The sequence below is a fragment of the Cyrtonyx montezumae genome, unplaced genomic scaffold (assembly GCF_038088225.1).
Source record: "Cyrtonyx montezumae isolate F1298 unplaced genomic scaffold, pur_monq_1.0 scaffold_10, whole genome shotgun sequence".
NCBI classification, from domain to species: Eukaryota; Metazoa; Chordata; class Aves; order Galliformes; family Odontophoridae; genus Cyrtonyx; species Cyrtonyx montezumae.
The window spans coordinates 16314186-16334135 of NW_027071826.1; the positions used below are offsets into that span (position 1 = coordinate 16314186).

The 19950-nt window shown below is 37.2% G+C and overlaps 1 protein-coding gene across 1 annotated transcript in view; it reads left to right on the forward strand.

The window, feature by feature from the left end:
• KCNK10 (potassium two pore domain channel subfamily K member 10) overlaps positions 1-19950 on the forward strand; it is a 56472-nt gene that overhangs the window by 24795 nt on the left and 11727 nt on the right. Inside the window, exons 3-4 of the mRNA XM_065751610.1 lie at positions 6483-6600; positions 9012-9172. Coding sequence (XP_065607682.1) covers positions 6483-6600; positions 9012-9172 — 279 coding nt within the window. The remainder of the gene's footprint in view (positions 1-6482; positions 6601-9011; positions 9173-19950) is intronic.

Genomic DNA, 19950 nt, shown 5'->3' on the forward strand with positions numbered 1-19950 from the left:
CTTAGCATATGAATTTCTTAAGGCTAAGTAATGTGAAATACTGATACAGATTTGTCAATAAGGAACTTCTTCCTTTGGATTTTTCTGGAAGTCTGGGGGTGAACTAGGGTTGTAGTTGGGTGTGCTGGTACAGAAAACTGTTCATAACTGACTTGCACAGAAGAACAATGAACTACTGTACAAAGATAATGTCTGAGGGTTAACGTACTTTCATGCCTTCATGTCAATGATCTCAAAAGTGGCATCTCACTCGCTGGCAGAATGGATGACTGCATTGCACCAAATGTGGCATCTGCCCTTACAGCTCTGATTTTGGACTGATGTGGCAGCCTCCATGGGTCCTGTCTGCTGTGCTGTGTGCAGTTATCATCTGGCTTAGGGAACTATGTTTTATTGTCATCTGATTACCTAACAGTTTTTAGATGACCGCAGATCACACTTTCCAGAATGACTGTAGTAATTCAGTTCTCTACTTTGTAGAATATGAAAGAAGGGAGGCCTTAGAACTGGCTTGTTTCCTTTTGTTATGGGTGTGGCTATAGAAGACTCTTTTAAAGAAAAGTGTCTTTGTAAAGCTAATGATGGAAAAAAATAAAAAGTATTCTCCCTTGGAAAATCTCTAAAGAATATGTATGATACTGTACAGGGAAGATGTGAAAAATTCAGTGTGAATGAGGTGTGATTTACAAATTTATTTCCAATAGCCCATTGCAAATACTGGCATTGGTTTTGCAAATGTGAATTGCCCAACTGATTTGCTAAGCTCAGACAGTGAAGTTTACTTAGAGACTTCAGAAAAAATAAAGTGATGAAAGCGGTGCAAATGTCTACTAAGATGCAAATCTAGATTAAAGTTATTTAAAATTTGTATTTATCTCTTGTGTTTAGTCCTGATCTGGCTAATACTAACACAATGGCAGAGAGGTGTTTATTTTTTGAAGACAAAGTGTTTTGCAGTGCAGACTATCTTGTTCCACCTGACGTTCTTACACTGTACATTTTAAAACCTCATTTTGGCTTCCAAAGACTTTTGTTACGGTGAAACAAATTCATCAGTTACTGCCTTATGTGGTCTACTACTTGGATCAGTTCTGAATAGCAGAGGGAGATAATGCAAAATCAGATGCTTTATTCCAGCACTGCTGAAGATGAATTTTCAGAGTGTGAGAGAAGGGAAATGTAGAACATGCTAAAAGAGAATTAAACTTCAGTTATTTCAACTGAATTAAGCTGTATTGTACCCATTTGAAAATATAACAGAGGACATCTGGACTGAAGTGATAGGACATAAAGTTGGAAAAAAAAATCCCAACATTAATAATTATATATGCTTACATGATTCTATGAAAAGTTTTTGTTTTCATGGCACGGCATAAGCTTAATTGTAGCTGGCATAAAAAAAAAAAAATCTTTGCCTTTTTAATAATACATACCTGGAGGTTTTATGAGGAGGTTATATTATTTACAATCAGAAGAGACAAGCAAGAAGACCATCAATGTATTCTGGCATAGTAATTCCTGTGGATCTGACAAAGGTATTGATATTCTTTCTGTGTAGCCTGTACTTCATATATGTGCAAAAGCTTCTGTAATGAGCCCCACTTTTGTAATAAGACCTGCAACGTGACATAAAGAAATGGCTTGCTGCTGTAAGAAGTTATCTACATAGATTATTGGTGAACTGTTCTCTTCCCCCTTTTCCTTCAGGGTTTCATTTAGGAGTGGGAGTGATTATAGTAAAATGAAATAAAAAATCACCTACTTGGGAAATTAATCATATTATCCATGTCCACTAATGACTACAGCAACTCTAATGAGTTAGTCTGTAAGCTGAAAAGGAAGTGGAGTTTGAAATACATGAGTCAGACATTATTGGCTAATTATGCTAGTAAGAGTTCATGTTTCGGATAGACACTTTTGATGAGAGTTCTGAACTACTTTTCCCCAGATAAATGACAGAGGGAACATCCTGTGAAGATATTTCAGTTTTCAGCTGCTCGACAGTTATAAGCCTGCTTTCTTCTCAGGGTGTTGCTCTGTAAAATGAAGAGAATTTGGATGACTTTCATGTGCTAGAAGAAAACGCTAGATGGAGCAGAAAAGTGTTTTGAATTAACTGTGGGTCAGATTTTCCTGTTGCTTAAGGCAGGAGAAGTGTTGCAAAGAAAAATAATGATAAATATCTCATTATTGAACATTCTACCTCTGGAGGTTGTCTTCACCATGTCTCAACTTCCCTCTGCCCTTGATTTTTGTTTTATCTCATTCCCCCCTAAAGGATATAACAAAAAGAATTCAGATCTCTTGGATCATGTCTAATTTGGTGCTGACAAGCTCGTACCTTCAGTCCAGGGATACTGCAGTGGTTGTATAGGAGGCTGACTGAGCTCAGGATAGTGCAGAATTCTGCAGCTGTTCTTTAGACATGTTGCTTCCACAACTCAGCTGAGACATTTACAGGGAGTAGGGACTCACATGGACTTAGATTTTTCTGCTTGCCCATTTTTGGATACTGTACGTTTGCCCTCAGATGATCCATCACACTGTTTTGTAGCAGTGTGTGCAAGATATTACCTACCTGATCTGTAAATACTATCTGCCTGATTGTTATCTAAAGATCTTTATAAGATAGGCAGAGATATTTAAGGGATGGGCACTCAAATCTTTTTACTTTTGATTATACCTTAAAAAAAAAAAGAAATAAGGATGGCCTTAGTTCTTGGACAATGCTATTGTGGAAAAGTGTGGGAGTTTATAATGAGTATCGTTTATCACTCTTTGAGATGGAATGAGAATGATAGAGGTAGGGAGCAGAAAGAAAAGTTAAGGAACTAGTCTTTAAAAGCTGCTTACTAATGGGAAGCATCTTAGATAATAGAGGAACATCTGACCATGAAATGCAATTGGGACAAAATTAATATTAATAGGAATCTGCAAGGAAAAACAAAAAGTGAGGGATATAATAGTTATTGGATTAGCATGTTCTGTGGAGAGGAATTAGTGTATCGAGAAGCAAAAAAGATGACAAGAATTTTCTTTTTCATTCTTATCAAATTCTCATCCTTGGATACACATGGGTACATCTTTTGAGTAGCTCAGCAGTCAAGAAAATACCTTGGAAAAGATTTGTCTTCTTCATGGTTGGTATCCACTTCAGAAATTAAAGAAACATGAGCCAGTGAAACAGATAAAAGCATTTCTTCCCAGATAAAAGCATGAAACAGTCTGCCCAATCCCTGTCTCTTCAACAGCTGTACTACCTCCCTGCTCTCTTGTTGCCTGTGGCATGACTCCAGACTTTTTTTTGAGCCTACTGTCTTAATTAGTGACCAAGGCTCCTGAGACTGACATGTACTTACTTACTCGTGCACTAAGGAGTCTCAGATATGTGTGTATCATTGTACAGTGAGAGCCACCTGCACTCTAGGAACAGGGAGACTGTAAGTTGGGACTTTACAGCTGACAGCCAGGGCCCTGGTGGGCTGAGGGCAGCCAGAGGCACCAGCCAGTTCATGCTGTCAGGTGCTGCCTCAGAGACTGAGATGAATTGAGGCCAGGCCTGGACACCAGCTCTGGATCAGGCCCTGGCTCAGTGGAGCCACTGGGAGCTGAAGCATGTACAGCATTGCTAAAGCAGGTTCTGACACCATAAAACCCCAGTAGCTCTTGATTGATACAAAGAGAATATTCTTGATTTTATCCATAGACAAGAGGTACTGATTTAATCTTGTGTTCTGGAAGGAACACTTGTCAACTGATGAGCCAAGTCAGTATTCTCCATGCATTTATTTGTACTCAGAGCCCTGTACAATAAGAACTAGGCGGCCCAGTGTCTATGAGCCTATGCCTCATATCATTTAAATATTGCTGCCTGAATACTGACAGGTGGAACTGATGATGTTTTCCACATGGAGATGGAGTATACACTGAAGTTTCTTATAGCAACACTGGACTCAGTTATTCCAGTGTCAACATGTATGCTTGGCCTTTGATGCGAGTTTTGTCTTCAGTCCAATGCAGATTGAGCAGGTCAGGTCTTTTTGGTCACTGAGGGACTGCAGTGTGCTCATACCAAAGGAACCAAGAGTAAAATACGCATCTTTGCAATGATAGGGAACTAAAGTGTATTTTATTTTAATTTTTATTAGAAATATGTGGAACTATTCTCTGTTTTGGTGTGGGCTTTTTTGTTTGTTTTATTTTAATTAAATACCTGTGTTTTATTTGGTAATTCTGTCGTTCCCCTCACATCTATTTGTGCGTTGATTTTAGAACACATCCATTACTCAAACAGCAAAAAAAGTCAGCCCTTTGGCAGGGCTGAATTCAGCCCCAGGTGACTGCTTTCCCTGAACAAGGGGCATTAAAAAAAAAAATTACGACTGACTAGTAATTGCTCATTAATAAGAATTCATAAAAACTATTTTAAAAGTTGCTCACTGTATAAATAACTCTGCTGGAGAAGAAGGGTTCAGAAAAGGAGTAATTGTGAAAGAGCTGTGGGTATTTTGGTAGTCTGTTACTCTTGATGATATTTCAAAATAAATAAAATACCAGAAACTAGTCGTTTGAAGTGCATCTTGAATGTGAGGCTCTTGCCTGCAGAGCTCTCTGATTAGTTCTTCCTCTGCTCCAGGACAACCTGAGGATGTGGCTCTTCAGGTCACGCTGCAAAGCCTATCTGAATATTTACAGATGGGAATGTGTAAAATTTCATCATCTGTGTGAAGTGAGAGAGTCTTGCCATCGAGACTGTCCTTGTTTGAGTTTTGTGTGAGTCTAGAAGGATTCACTTGCTTAGGAGAAGTCCTGGTGATGGTGGTGGTAAAGGGATCCTTTAATCATTATATCCTCAAATTGCATATTAATGGCTGGGAGCTTCAAGGCTTCTCTGTTCTTCCTGCCTACTTCCTGTCCTCCTAGTATATCCATCATTGCGTACAAAGTGCCATGTATTTATCAGATGCATTGAAGTAGATGGATATTTATAAATGAATGATGTCAGACAAGCTTTAAAGTAAAAAATGATTTGTTGTGGATGTGAAAGGAGCCTGAGATGCTCTAAGCTACCTAAGGCAATGGGATGCTCCTTCACTTTAGTAGTCAGTACTTGTCCCTAACAGACTTGCTAAACTGTGTAAATTCAAGTGTGCTTTAAGTGTTGCAATTAGCTCGATGACATTCACACACTCATGGAGAAGGCAACCAGAATTCCTTGGCAGAAGTAAGGTGCCAGGGTAGCTGACAGCGTGTCATGGCCTATTTAAGAAGGCAACCTGTCTGTTACGCTGATTTATGCTCTTCTGGGTAAACAAACAAACGATCTCTGCTTTCGCAGCACCTGCAGTATGTCAACAACCGGCACAGAAGCCTGTTCAAAGGATTTGGTTCTAAACATTTTCTTTCCCTATGTCCTTATTTCCTGATGTACAGACAGCTGCTAAGGAGCCCTTCCTTCATGTAACTGATCCAGTCCAGTCTGGAGTTAGCTTGTGCTGTAATTTTATGGTCAACTTTGCCTAACATGCAGAAACTCTACTGAAAAGAGCTGTCATGTACTGATCTCCTCAGATACACCTCACCTCTGTTTTTGTCTGTATGCCTCTTCTCCTCCAGCTCCTTTCCTTATGTTGTCACTAGTGTTTTTGGCAAGTGTTTTTGAACTTGTAGCTGGGGAGCAGATTAGCTGATAGCCAAGGAAAAACATGTACATTTCAGCAGGTACAGCTCTGAGTTCGTGTTGGCTTAAGCTTACTTTGAAGCTTCACTGTTCACATCACCTTGCTGCCAGAAGTAGCCTCTCTGACCACTTTTTATCAACCACAGGATGCTTGCAGGCATTTTCCATTCCCTCCATCCCTTTCTCCATCCCCTAATCCCTGATTGCAAAGTTGTTTCATGAAGTTTCTGTAGTTATTTGTTCATTTTAAATGGCATATTTATATATGATTTTTCTTTAGTTAGCATAAAATATAAATCACTTCATCAGTTATTAATTGCTTGGGAAATAAAATCCTTGGCTGACTAGCTTCAGTTGACTTCATGAACATTATTTGTATTTACCACTCTTCTTGTTTTTTCCAACATCAGCTGTTCCTACTCCAGAATTGCTTCCTCTGGCAGTTACTGCTGCAAGAACAATATTTATGGATTTCTTTTGGTGTAGGACCTCCACTTTTCAAATGCTTTGTATCTTCTGTGTCTATGCATTGTGTCTTTATTCCACTTTAATATCTGGTTCACTCATATCACAGAATTGTAGGGGTTGGAAGGGACCTCTAGAGATCGTCTAGAGATCACCATATATTCAGATCTTGTGTACAGAGAGTACTAATATACTTGGAGCAGGCTTGGAGCAGGTATTAAAAAGTAAATCTACTCTGTTCTCATGGTCCTATAAATTATTTTTTGGAGCCTATACTGATTTGCATAGAATACAGTAAGGCACACACAAGGCTGATTTGTTGTCTTCTTCTTTGTAGCATGCTATTGATGCAGATAATGCAGGAGTCAGTCCCATAGGAAATTCCTCTAACAACAGCAGTCATTGGGACCTCGGAAGTGCCTTTTTCTTTGCTGGAACAGTCATCACAACAATAGGTATGTTTATGTTTATCTTCCAAAATACATAGTCAAGTTGAGGATTGGTTTACAAATAAATTTGTGGAAAGTAGATCACAAAGTGCCAATCTGTATTTCAGTTCTCAGAAGGTGTGTCTCTGTTGTGCCACAAGGGCACTGGGACTCTGGGTAAGTTATCAGAAGCTGTTTCCTCAATTAGGGTAGAAAAGGAATGCCAAACTGAAAAGAAGTAGTACTGATGTAGATAAGGGTTTACTGTGCTCTTAATGTTAGGGCAGGTGATCTTAATTATCACTTGAAAAATTAAGAATCAGTACCAGATGAAGTAACTGTTTTATGTTGGAAATTTGGATTTTAATATTACAAGCTAATTTACTTATAAGAGTAATTCTCTTCCATCAATTTTGGTTTATGCTCTTAAATTTGATACAAAATTTTATTTTTTTATGCTACTACTTGTAACTGGAAATGTATCCACATAATTAACATACTATATTTTAAAACCCTTCCTACTTTTCAAGCTGGCAATATCTTACTGAAAGGAATGCCACAAATTATAGATTATGCAAAAACCAACCAAGCAACCAAATAAATATGCACATTGCCATTCTAGAATTTGTGTTCTCGCAATATTTTCACTCTTTTTCCCTGTTACGTGATGAGTGTTCTGACAAGCTCCATTTACTTTTCTTGAACCACTGATTTTAGTAAATTTGTTATCCAGGCCCTTGTCATTTGTGTCCCTTGTATATTGTGTCCACTGTATTTTGCTTCTTCATTTCTGAATGCTCACTTTAGGTGTACTAGGATTTCTGTCTTGTCTTCTGAGGAGTTACTCAAAGATGAAGCAGCTAGAGTTTCATGAATTTTGTCTGCAGGAAAATAAAGACCAACAAAGCAAAGTTAATCTCCTGATAATTATACGCTGGTTTTATAAGTTTAAGCTTGATTTTACTGCTATCTTGGTTAGGAGTCAAGAGTTTAGAAACCATTGGCAATTATTTTTTTTTTGTTTTTATTTGCACTGCTTTTAAGTATTCTTCTGAATTGAATCATGAGAGTCTGATTTCTGCGAGTTCTTTACATGGCTAATACAACAAACATATCCTGGTGCATTTGCAAGACTTGCTGTGTTGCCCAAACAGTAGAGTCCTGTACCTTTAGATCAGTGGACTCTTTTACCTTTACTTTGTTGTCAGAATGAAGATGAAAGGTTGATCACACAAAGCATACTCGCTTGTATAGTCCTCTATATGCTAACCTACATTGCCATGTATTTTTAATGGCAGTGTAAAACCAGGGGTGGAGATAAAGAAAACATTTCTGAATTAAATGTTTAGAAAACTCTCCCTAAATATTTGTTTACGCCATAGACCCAAGTGACAAGCTTATAAATTACTCATTGAAATAAATGCCACTTTATAGGCATAGTTTATGTAAGCGTATTCTTTGGCATCTGCTATTTAAATAACTTATTGAAGAGAACTTGGATGTTTGCCCATATCTGCTTTAAGTTCTCCATGAATGAGATTTTTATAGTCTGCATAAAGTCCACATATTGTGTCTGGGAATTAAAATGGTTTCATTTTATCCACCAGAGCCCTGTTAGTATCCCTGTTATGCAGACCCTCGGCTGAATACTTGGTCATTCTCAGTCCACTGGCTAGTGGAGCCTGAATTTTCTTGGACTTTTAGGAGAAATCTGAGATAATGGATGCAGTTATGAAAAAGACTGTGGTTTGGAGGGTAGGTAGTGTTGTGAGTCAGCATAGCCCTTTCTCCATTTCATGACAGATAGATTTACCCAGTGCTAGTGTTACAGAATACTGTATTACAGTCATGTTGTCTCCAAATACCTTCAGATCAAACCATCTGTGTACACTTAAACAGGACTGTAGTATATATTCCTCATATTCCTCTTCCTAAATACATTCTCCTCTCTTTCTATGTGTTGTAAAATCTGAAAGATGTTTTTCTGAGGCTTTAAGGGGCAGTACAAACATGTTTTCTTTGCACTTGTCAGGGTGGTAAGGGGAGAGGAAATTATGAGCTAACCACTGAAAATGAGTCTTGTCAGGTAAATCACACTCTTGTCAGGAAATAACTTTCAGAGCCCAAGAGGAGCAGCAGTATGCAGGCACCACGCCAGCACTTCATGATCTTTGTGCCACGATAAGTCAAACTAGATTAGTTAATCACAAAACAATTTTAGATAGGACTTGAATTTATAGAAGATATGGGTAACTGAGTATACAAATGAAGAACTAAATCTCTGTGGGTAGCTTGCCTGGGAAATGACACTGTGCCATGGAAAATCTGAAAATAGAAATCACATGTGGAACAAAGGCATCTCTTCAGTAATAGCCCGTTAGTTTTTTGAAAAAGCCCCGTATAAGTTTGAAGTTTCTAATAACCATTTTTCTTTACAGGGTATGGAAACATTGCCCCAAGCACTGTTGGAGGCAAGATTTTCTGCATCTTGTATGCCATCTTTGGCATTCCTCTGTTTGGCTTCTTGCTGGCTGGAATTGGAGACCAGCTTGGAACAATCTTCGGGAAGAGTATCGCAAGGGTGGAAAAAGTTTTCAGAGTAAGCTCTGTCAGTTTTTTGCTTTCATTGTATGACTTGCTTTTAATTCTGTTGCTGTTATCTGCAGCCCTTTCTACATGTTAGGCACCATAAAGGATTTACATTCCAAGTTGAGATAATGCTTAATCACCTTAAAAACCTTTGTAGACAGTTGAACTTCAGTTGTAGACTAGATGGTGATGGAGTAGTAGGCTCTGTATTTCCTTTCCAAGTATCTATCATTTTTTCAATGAATGTAGCCTATCTCTGGAGAAAGTATCTACTAAACTAGCTTATTTACAAGGACTGGTTTAAAACAACCTTCCGAACACCATAGATTGTTTTAGACATATATAGCTGATCACTGAATATAAAGAGAAGTTAGCATAACATCTGAAGGAAGAGGGATGCTGAGTAGGTCCTGACTTTATTACTACTAAAGCTTAAAGGACTTGGAAAGCAGGGTTACTGGAGTAAATACAAACTTGGAAAGAGAGATACCTGATTGACATACTTTCACTGCAAGAGGCAGATGCATTGATGTAGATCTGCAGGTATAAGAATTGGCAAAATACCAGTATGTAGAATTGTCCTCATGATGTTTACCCACTCTATGTACCATGTGTACATACACTTCTGTGTGGATTTTCAAGATTTGAGTAGCTGGTATAATTTCCCTTCTTCTAGCTGGTGCCATCTATTTTTTGGGTCTATATCACCAGGAACAATTCTTTTGCAAGCACTGCTGCAGACCTGGCAAATGATAATTTGCTAATTTGCCGATGGTTCACTTCAGGGATTCTCTCTTTGAAGCAGAACTTCTAGAAGTGACCTGTATGATGGTTCCTTTGGAGGCAGCATAACTGGAGGTAAGTCTTTCCAGGGATGGAGAAGAAAAGCTGTCCAAACTGGTTAGCTTAATAGGCATCTATTTCTAAAGCATCCCCACAGATGAGAGCAAATTACTTGTAACTGTTTTTTAAAGGAAATAATAGATTATTAAACTGGAGTATGAGCAATTTCCCTTTTAATTAAGTTACTGTGAAGTGTCCCAGACTAGCTATAAGAAGTGTCTCTCAGACTAAATGTGGAAAAAGGTGACTGGTGATTACGGGTGAGTAAGCATTTACACGTTTGACTGAACAATTGAAAATGGCCTACATTTTTATGAGCTGAAAGTAAGGTTATTGAAAGGTGACTCAGGCTAGTTCTGCAAAAACAAAAGTAGCCAAGATCACTAATTTCTTTTTAGGCTGGCTTCTCATAACTGTACCTACTTCACCTGAAAGGAATCTTGGAACCTTCCAGACTGTTTCTGCTCTCCCCAAAATACAGTAGTTATAACATGAATGGAGAGTCAGAAAATCTTTGAATAATTCACAACTGCACTATTGGCTTTTGAGGTAACTTGGACAAGACCATTGAACTGTCAGCATGATAGTTTACAGATAAAAGTAATACATATACTATCTGAAGTATTTTAAGATTCATATTTGAATGCTGATACTAATGTTTAACACAGAATATAGCTCTTCAGCACATAATGGGATCTCTTTTGCTATTCAAAATATTCCTTTTTTTTTCCCTGAGTTAATGCAGTTGCTTGTTTTTATAATCATCCAAACTATTCCTTTTCCTCCTTGGTATTTTGTCAGCTTCCAAAGCAATTAACGTATCATCAAGATATATTTACTCCTTTTACTTTGTTTCTTATAAATCCATCATATCAGTTCTTCAGTGATTTGTTCGATGGTGTTATACATCACATCTTTCAATATTCCTTGTAATGAGGTTCAGCTATTTGAAATATTCTCAAAGTAGTTTACATGCGTCTTAGTAAGTAGTGTTAATACCAGTTTCCTTTTTATATGATAACTTGCAGAACACATGATATCATGTATTATCCTTTATATATTATACATAATATATACTTAATATTAGCTACTGTAAATTATGATAATCATTATAATATTAGTATTTATATGAATTGTTATTATATCATTGGATACCATATATGTTTGAAACTAATCAGAGAATCCAGAAGTGTAGCAATAGCTCTTGATTTAATTCTTAGCAGTGAACAAAACTTAGCTGAATGTAGTTTTTGTTTCTCAGGAGTTCAGTGTGTAACTCTTGTTTCTTACTGTGTCTCCATGAGGAATTCAAATTCAACGTATTTGTGGTTGTAAAGCAACTTTCTACAACTGTTAGAGGGTACATAAAAATTAGCAGAATATTTAGAATGAGACTGAGGTACACATGTAGGCTAGGAAGACACTAGAGGAACTAAGGGAATGTTGAGTGGTGTCCCTCACAAATCTTTTGGAGTTAGCTGAGGCTCACTGAGTGTGTATCAGTAAGTATCTATTGATATTATGTACTGCATTTCTGAAAGCTTTTGAGAAGTTTTCTCATCAAAGGCTATAAGAAAATCAAGTTCTGATGAGGAAAAAGAGATCTCACACATCAGTAATTGTCTAACAGAGAAATGGAGATTAGGAGTAGATTATTGGTGTGAATCAGTTGGAGTCCTCTTGGAATCCTACTGTTTTGACAGGAGTGGTCTGGAGTGACTCAGACAATAAGAAGAATATGCAGATGACAGAGCCTGAGGATGACAGAGGCTGCAAATTGCATCTCTAGATATTTCAGAATAGCTAAAATGAAAGGTGCAAAATGATGATAAGATGATAAATGAAATCTAGTGTTAGCAATACAAATTAATGCTGATTTCTTTAGTTTGAGGAAAGAAATTCTAATATATTTAGTCAGAGATGACAACTGTATTTCACTACTCCAAGAGGGACTTAGGATTACTATGGATGGTTCTTTGAAGATAACTCCACAAAGCCCAGCAGTGGTTAAAAAGTGTAAGAGTGTCAGCAAAGGGGCTAAGAACCAAATGAAAAAGACCCGTCTGTCACTGCACAAATCCATGGCATGCTCACACCACATTCAGTTCTAATAATCCAGTTTCTAAAAACAATTAAGGGAAATAAAAAACAGTAGTAGGATTTGTACCTGCTAGCCTTGTAGCTGGGACTGCATTCACTACCTACCTATATTATTTGCCTTCTAGTAGGTTCTTGCCTCCCTACTAGATCATGGGCAATTTGGGACAGTCCAGCTTGTAAATTTGAGGAAGGAACTTTATAAATGTTGGAAGAGATCTGTTCTTATCAAACAGACACTACCCCCACAGTGTTGACAGAATATTTCAGCACAGGAGCTGGATACATGCCATTGCTCGTTTAGATGATTAAAGCAATGTTGCCACTACTTCAACGTGTAGATAACCAGAAAAATCACTACTTAACTCTTTGTGATTAAACGAGGTTGGAAGTAATTCACTGCAAAACAGTGCTTTGTAAAAACAGTAACTTTCACATACTTTTTTAGGAAAGGGATGTGCTGGACTGGACTACAAGGAGGAACCCCAAACACTGAGCATTGGCTAATTTATTCTGCCTCTCCTATTGTACTAATACCGCTTCATAAAATAAATAAGCATCAACCAGGTCACAGACATAAACCAAAGTATCCCCCTCACAGTCTCTCCCTCTTCAGCTTCTGATTACTTCTACGTACAAGTTGGATACGATGAGTCTTGTAGGTCCCTTCCAACTTGGGGTATTCTGATTCTAAAATTCTACAGCCCATCTTCAATAACCTGGGCAGAAACTAACTACTAATCTATTCTCACATAGATACAAATGTGACAGTCCAAGAAATGTATGTCCAGGATCACTAGATGCAATACATATTAAAGAATCATTCAAGATCTGGGTTCAGTAATGAGTTATGTTCCAAGCTCATCTGAGAAAATCAAGTAAATACTCAAAATTTAATTGAAAAATTTATAAGTTTTGGTATCACTTTCAGCTAGCACTGACATTACAGAAATTAAATATACATTCAAAAGTGGCATAAAACCATTAAAACTGTACAGTTACCTTGAACATGTGAGGGATCTTATGAATGACCTGAGGCTGTTTCTAATAATAAACAGTAGAACAAACTCTATTCTTTTAGATTGTTCTGTACACACAGAGGATGCAAGCATCTAAAGATAGAAAGGATAGCACTCCAGAGTACACAGCTACAGAATGCAGCACTGTCATTATCATGAGTTAAATATAGGATACATTCAGATAGTCTTTATTCAAACTTTGTAACAGGTATTTAGATTCTAGCTGGAAGTAGATCAAATGACCATAACCAGACAGATCTTCACTCAGTTTGCAGTTTGGTACAGATGCAGACATTGAGTGTGGGCACAGCATGCTTTCGAGAGCACTTCAGGATATTCTGGAATGTGAGGTGAAACTGCTGGGAGCATGTCATAGCCTTGATGTCTCCGTTCACTAGCTAACTGCAGTGGTGCTGAGGACAAGCCACGCAATAGAGCAGATAGAGCATCGATCGCCATGCAGGGATGTGAACAAGCAGTCAGAAACATGATTGGTGGCAAGACTTCTTCACTGAAGCTTGTGCATCAAGAAAGTACAGTACTTCATGAAGAAATACAGTGTCTCTGTAAACAAACCACACTTCACTGAATGAAAATTGTCAGAACAGGTACAGTTGCCTGTCTTTCCAGTGTTAAGCTTAAAGAACTTGTTTGCCTGTTGACCTCTTGAGAAATGATGTGCTCTAGATTTAAAAGAACTGTAAGTGTTACGGAAATTATATGCACTCCTCCCACCATCTCCCCTCCACCCCCCTCCAAAAAAAAACCAAAAACCCAAACATAAAACACCCCAAAAAACACCCTGCAATTGGCTTTATCTGAACCTTGACAAAGATAGGAAAAAACAGTTGTTGTTTGGTAGTTTGGACTGGGAGTGGGGCAGGAGTAGAATTCCCACTGTGCCATTGGGAAGCCTTCTTTAAGCAACTTCTAAAGCTCTACCTTTCCTAAACATTGTTGTTTGCCTTTCTTGATAGATTAGATCTATCCTTGCTATTCCTTCTCTTAGAGAATCAAAATGTTTTCAGAGATTTTTGGCTGCTCTGATTTCTTTTGTTATTGTACCAGTGACAGGATTTGTCTTTATGAATTCCTTATCTAAAAATGAGTACAACAGCTCAAAGGAAATAAACTTTGTAGAGGAGAGTAACCGGTCCAGTTGCTGGTAAGCTGTAAGAGGTTTCCTTTACATCTTCTCCACTGAGTTAATGCTGTAACTCAGAACCCCCATCTACTTCCTCTAAGGCATCCACCACTGTCTCTTGCAGCCCCATATCAGCATTAGTTCTTATTTTTTTAAGCAGATACGTTAAGCTTTTAGATGATATTGTCCTGAAAGCCAGAAATTCAAATTTATATCACTGCTTAGGCAAAACAGGGAAATCATTCTGAGTTTGCAATTGTTTTCTCTGTATTCAAAATTTGGCACATAGTTAATAGATAAATGTATTGTAACCATAGTGACGTATTAGCTAGCAAGTGCTTAAACACAGTGCTGAATATATGATGTTGAAAAGCTTTCACTCTGACTTTATTAATAAAATCTGACACCTTCATTTCTGAGGAGATAAAATTATGTCAAACTGATGGAAAAGTTTCATCTCTACTTCCTCACAACTAATCAACTTATACCAGAAATCAACAAAATCTCTTTTAAGTTTTATTTCATTTCCTTACTAGCCAACATCAATGTGTTATAATAGCTGCTAAATCCCCTCTGAGGCTATAAACATTCTATTTTAGTTTTTGTTGTAGTTTTTATAGTTATTTATTGTTACTTGCTGTAAGGTAAAAATCTGTGCTTTAAATATTTTAATTCTATTTTATTTTTATCACACTCGAGCTTTCAGAGAAGAATGAGCTAGAGCAATGATCAATCTGCCATCTGCTGGTATTCTGCCTCTGGACAGGACTGTCAGGACAGGGTATGAAATTCAAACCAGTGGTGCATATACACAGTATTATTCCAAGATGATTCAAGATTTATGAGCTGAAATTCCAGTGTTCAGAGTTTAGTCTAACAGTTTCCTGAGTCATTTCCACAAAGTAAAATGTCTGATGAATATAAAAATTCAGCCACCAGAAAGTAATCCTATGCTTTTATAATTTAATAATAATTTCTTATTGTTGCAATAAAAACAGTAGATCTAATTACACTCTATTATAGCTTATTACCACTTTGATACCACAGAAGCCAGCCAGGAACAAAACTTCTGCACTAAGATTGTGTAGAAACAATGATTTATAAACATTATTTTAAATGGACAGGAAAATATATTGGCAGAGGAAATGCAATCATAGCAAATGTCAGGTTGGTTGTAAGATGGAAAGTTATGGAGGAAAGAAGACAAATAGAAATTAAAAGAGAAGTGAGGCTGAGAAGTTGTAAGAAGTGGTTAAGAATGACAGAAATTAAATGAAGCTGACATGAAGTTAGCTGCAGAATAACTTTGAGGAAGAGATGATGCAAATTCTATTGCCATTCACAAGATCGCCTTATTACTGAAAGACCAAAGGTGATATAGCCTTGGAGAGAAACATTACACAGTATGCTGACTTAAAACTGTTTTCATTTGATTTTTGCAATTCTATGCCTCTCTCATTACTTGGGAACTTGGTTCTTTGAAGCTCCTACTGCTTTGCTCCTGATGCAGCAGAACAACTTGCTCAGGAAAAAAATTAGTCTGTCTGGTGAGAGCTTGTACAGACAAAAAGATTTGTAGTACAGTACTGATTTACAAATTCAGAGTAGTAGCAACAGCAAATGCATGTAAAGCCTCAGCTCATTATCTATTCTATTGCCTGTAACTCCTAAAGAGTCAGGCTGAGTTGCAGTTTCACGAACAATGTGAAAGCAGTACTTCTACATTAACATGTTCATAGGTTCATAAGGTTGGAAAGGACCTACAAGATCATCTAGTCCAACCATCTAGTCCAACCATATCATTGGTTTATATATGTACATATTTATATATGCTTTATTTCAGCTTTGTGAGCACTTCAATGTACATTTTAAATCTGAACATTCTGAAATTTAGGAGTGATTTAAACCAAAACCTAGAGGCAGATCAAAATTTATCAGTTATCACTAAATTTATGGATGTATGCATGGTCAGATACTAGCAAAAGAGATCTGCTGTTAATGAGTTAGCCTTCATAATTCACAAGAAGCTTATTTATCTAAAACTGGACTTTACAACATAAGAATAATAAAAACCTAGGCATAGACTATTGCCTTGCAGCAATACATCTGTGGTGCCTTACGAAGCTGTGAGTTGTATACTTCATTTCCAGTTCCTCTATTTCAGATCTGAAGATGTTTTTGTATATTAGCTGGTGACAGAAATGAGACTAAGGAATGTAGGTACTGTAAGAATACAGAACTTGCAGTGTCTGCATAGGCTGTATGCAAAGAGCATAGCAGAAAGAGCAGCATGGAAGAGCAATTTAAAACAGATAGAATCCTGAGCAAGATGTACCAGACTTGGCAAATGCTGTGCTTCTATTTATTTCAGCTTATCTTCCTCATCAAAATTTATTTAGACCCAAAATAACTATTCTTAAATACATTCAGTGCTGACTTGTTACTCTTCTGAATCTTTTTTCAGTTACAATTTAAGACTGATGTGGTCTCTTCAGGGAAATAAGACCTCAGCACAATGACTTTTTCAGCCTATGAAAATTCAGTCTGTCTTCTACCACAGTGCAATTGATCGTGAGCCACAATAGGCAGATGTACCCCTCAGTCCTTCCTCTTGATAATGAGTTTCACTGCGCAGAAAACAATAGAACACAGTGCAGAAGTGTGTTTCAATGCTTTTTAAAATAGTCTGACAGCTGTCTCAGTTAAAATACACAAGCACTTCTGAAATCCAGGGCTTCACTTTCAAGATGAGTGCTCTAGTTTGGAAAACCCTTGAGTACATTCAATTCTAGTTTGTCATTAATTTGTCATAAAGAAGACAAAAATATTTCTCTTTGGGCTCCTTTCTGCTTGGACTTCTTCAGTGCCCTTCCTAAAAAGAGTTGTTCTTCTAACTGCTTTTCTTGGTTGTAAAGCAGCCTAGACCTTGGGCCATCTGGGCACTTTACTGTAATATGAAAGTCACATTTTTTCTACTTCCACTCAGTACTTTACGGTTATGGAAATGTTGCAGGAAATTTTATTTTTACTTTTGGTCATCACCTGCTTTAGTAGTCCTCATGCCAAAGTGCTTAATACAAGATAGAGCCAAATGATAACCCTGTGGATGAACTAAATGAGCAATGGAGCAGGCTATGACTTCATTACATGCATTGACTCTTCACCAGAGCTAAATTTGTCTATTAATTCTATTTAGGCTCAATCATTGCCTTGTGGTACAAACTTTAATCTATTGTTGTCACTCTTTGATTCATTTTCCCCCTCTGCTGAATTTAAGCTACAGGAAAATATATTTGCTACACAGTGCTGTGACAGTATGCTTGGAATAAAAAATTCATGTCAGAATCTGTGGATCCCAGTCTTGGAATATCTGTTTTTGGCATTTTATCTCTACCAATTGTGTATTTAATTCAGTTAGCAATGCTTACAGCTTATCTGCTTCAGGGGAAACAACTCAAATGCAGTAAACCTTTTGGAGGTTTGTTTTTACCCAAAGCACTTTGTTGCCAAACTTCAGTTCAGAGTCTCTAAAGCTTACTTGAGCTGCCTGTGGAGCGGATCTTTCTTTAATTCTTCAAGTCAACAAACATGCAAATTGGATTCCAATTTAAGGGTTAATATTATTCTGAAAAGTTAGGCACAGACCTTGACATCTCTGTAAGGCCTTTTAGACCTGCCTACCTTTTGGTCTGTTAGGCCTGTAGAGCTTTAGTGAAATACACCATCAGCCTGAGGGAACTTCAAAGAACGGATCATGAAAGTCTTGAAGAGAATCTACTTCTAAGCAGAGCCACAGGAGGTGTTGAGCCTGGGGGTAATTGAAAGAGCTTTTGGGGGCTGCTGGAAAGAGAAGGCAGCAGCTCAAAGCAGGGAGAATAAATCAACATCAGGAAGAGATAATAATGGTTACAATTTTAGACTCAAATGAATCTCACTAAATAGATGATAATATAAATGGAGGATAGACTGTTCTAAAATGAGGCTTTATAACTAGTTAAATCTTGAGTGCCTTGTTATCTGGAACCTCAGCTCAACTCAGTGCACCAGAACTGAAACCTAATATGCACTGAAGTTCATCCCACAAAGTAATTATTGCTGGTATTCCCTTAATGCTTATTTCTCTATGTGTTAAACATAGTGCAATCTAACTTAGAGATATAGCGCATTAGCTACAGGGAATTCCAGAAGAAATATTGTACTGTCTCCCTACATGAGGTACATGAGGCCTTTTTAATGTGCCTTTGTTGTTTGTTGTTTAAAAATTTTTTTTTTCTTTATTAGAATTTCAAACATTTAATAATTTGTCTGACTGGAGTCATATTCTTGTTGCTGAACTGCAATGCCTCTAATATTTTACAGCTCTTGCAAACAGAATCTTCTACAGAAACAAATGTAGAATCCTTGATACATGTAGAATTTTTATTTACTGCTGTTGAATATCCATCTGTATTACAGTAGATTGTAATACTACGTTTTTCGTTTGGGAAGGAATTTTCATTACCTTACTTTCTGGTTGTGAATAGACTCCCGCTATTGGGTGTATAAACCCAACATACTCTATTTTAGCTTTTTGTAGTGTGCCTCTCATTTTAGAACCAGTCTGAATGTTTACAGAGAATAAATTAATAAAGCAAAGATAGGTATAGTAGGCGATTAATAGACAGAAAACTGATTTATTTCAAGGTAAGAGAGTATTTGGCAATTGAGTGTCTGAGCATCGGGTTTCCAAACATATGAATGATTTCTCTTCCTTAAAGAAGAACATAAATGACAATAAATAACGATGAAGTGCATTTTCAGAAAATAGCTTTCTTCCACAAAGAATTTTTATCTACTCAGGCAAATTATTTATTTTCATCAGAGATTATCCATATGATTATCAATATGATTACTGTCTTTTTGCCAACTATTGTTCTCTCTAGGTGCTTCTTTTCTGTTTTCTATGCTGAAAAAAGTTTACCACAATTTATTTCTTGATATCAAAGCCCAGTACTTGCCAGCTCTCCTTTAGCTTGAAACCAGGTTAGTACGCAGGCTGATCTCAGAATAAGCAGTGGCATGGAGATGCATTTCCTCACAGAGCCTGAATTCCAAATTTCTTCATAAGGAAGGGAGATAAATGATCCTTCTTTATCACAGAGTCACAGAATTGTAGGGATTGGAAGGAACCTCTAGAGATCATTCAGTCCAACCCAGTGGTTGGTTTGAAATAGTCAGGAACCACTATTCTGAAGGGTAAGGTTATACATGCCAGCCTTCTACTAAAATTAGTATTCATCATGTAACTTTTAATTTCAGTGGAGAACACTGGAAATAAACCTCTTTAGACTCAAGCAGATTTTTCCCATGAAACACATTGCTATGTGTATTCTGTCTTCACCATCTTTGAGGATTATCAAGTTTTCATAATAACCACTCTAATGCAATTTACATACCCATATATTCCCAGAGGTTATACACATATACATGTCATTCTGGCAAGAAGAAATGTTTTCAGTCATGGAGAAAAGTATTTGATGCATCTACCTCTCTATTCCAGCTCTTTTCTTTCAACAGTGCTTCCTGTTTTTCTTTTAACTTTGAACGTGAACTGTAAGCACACAGCAGTGGCAGCTCCTGGAAAATGTTGGTAGAGGTAGGGAGAAGGTTGTAACATGGTGACAGTATTCTGAATACTCAGTAGTA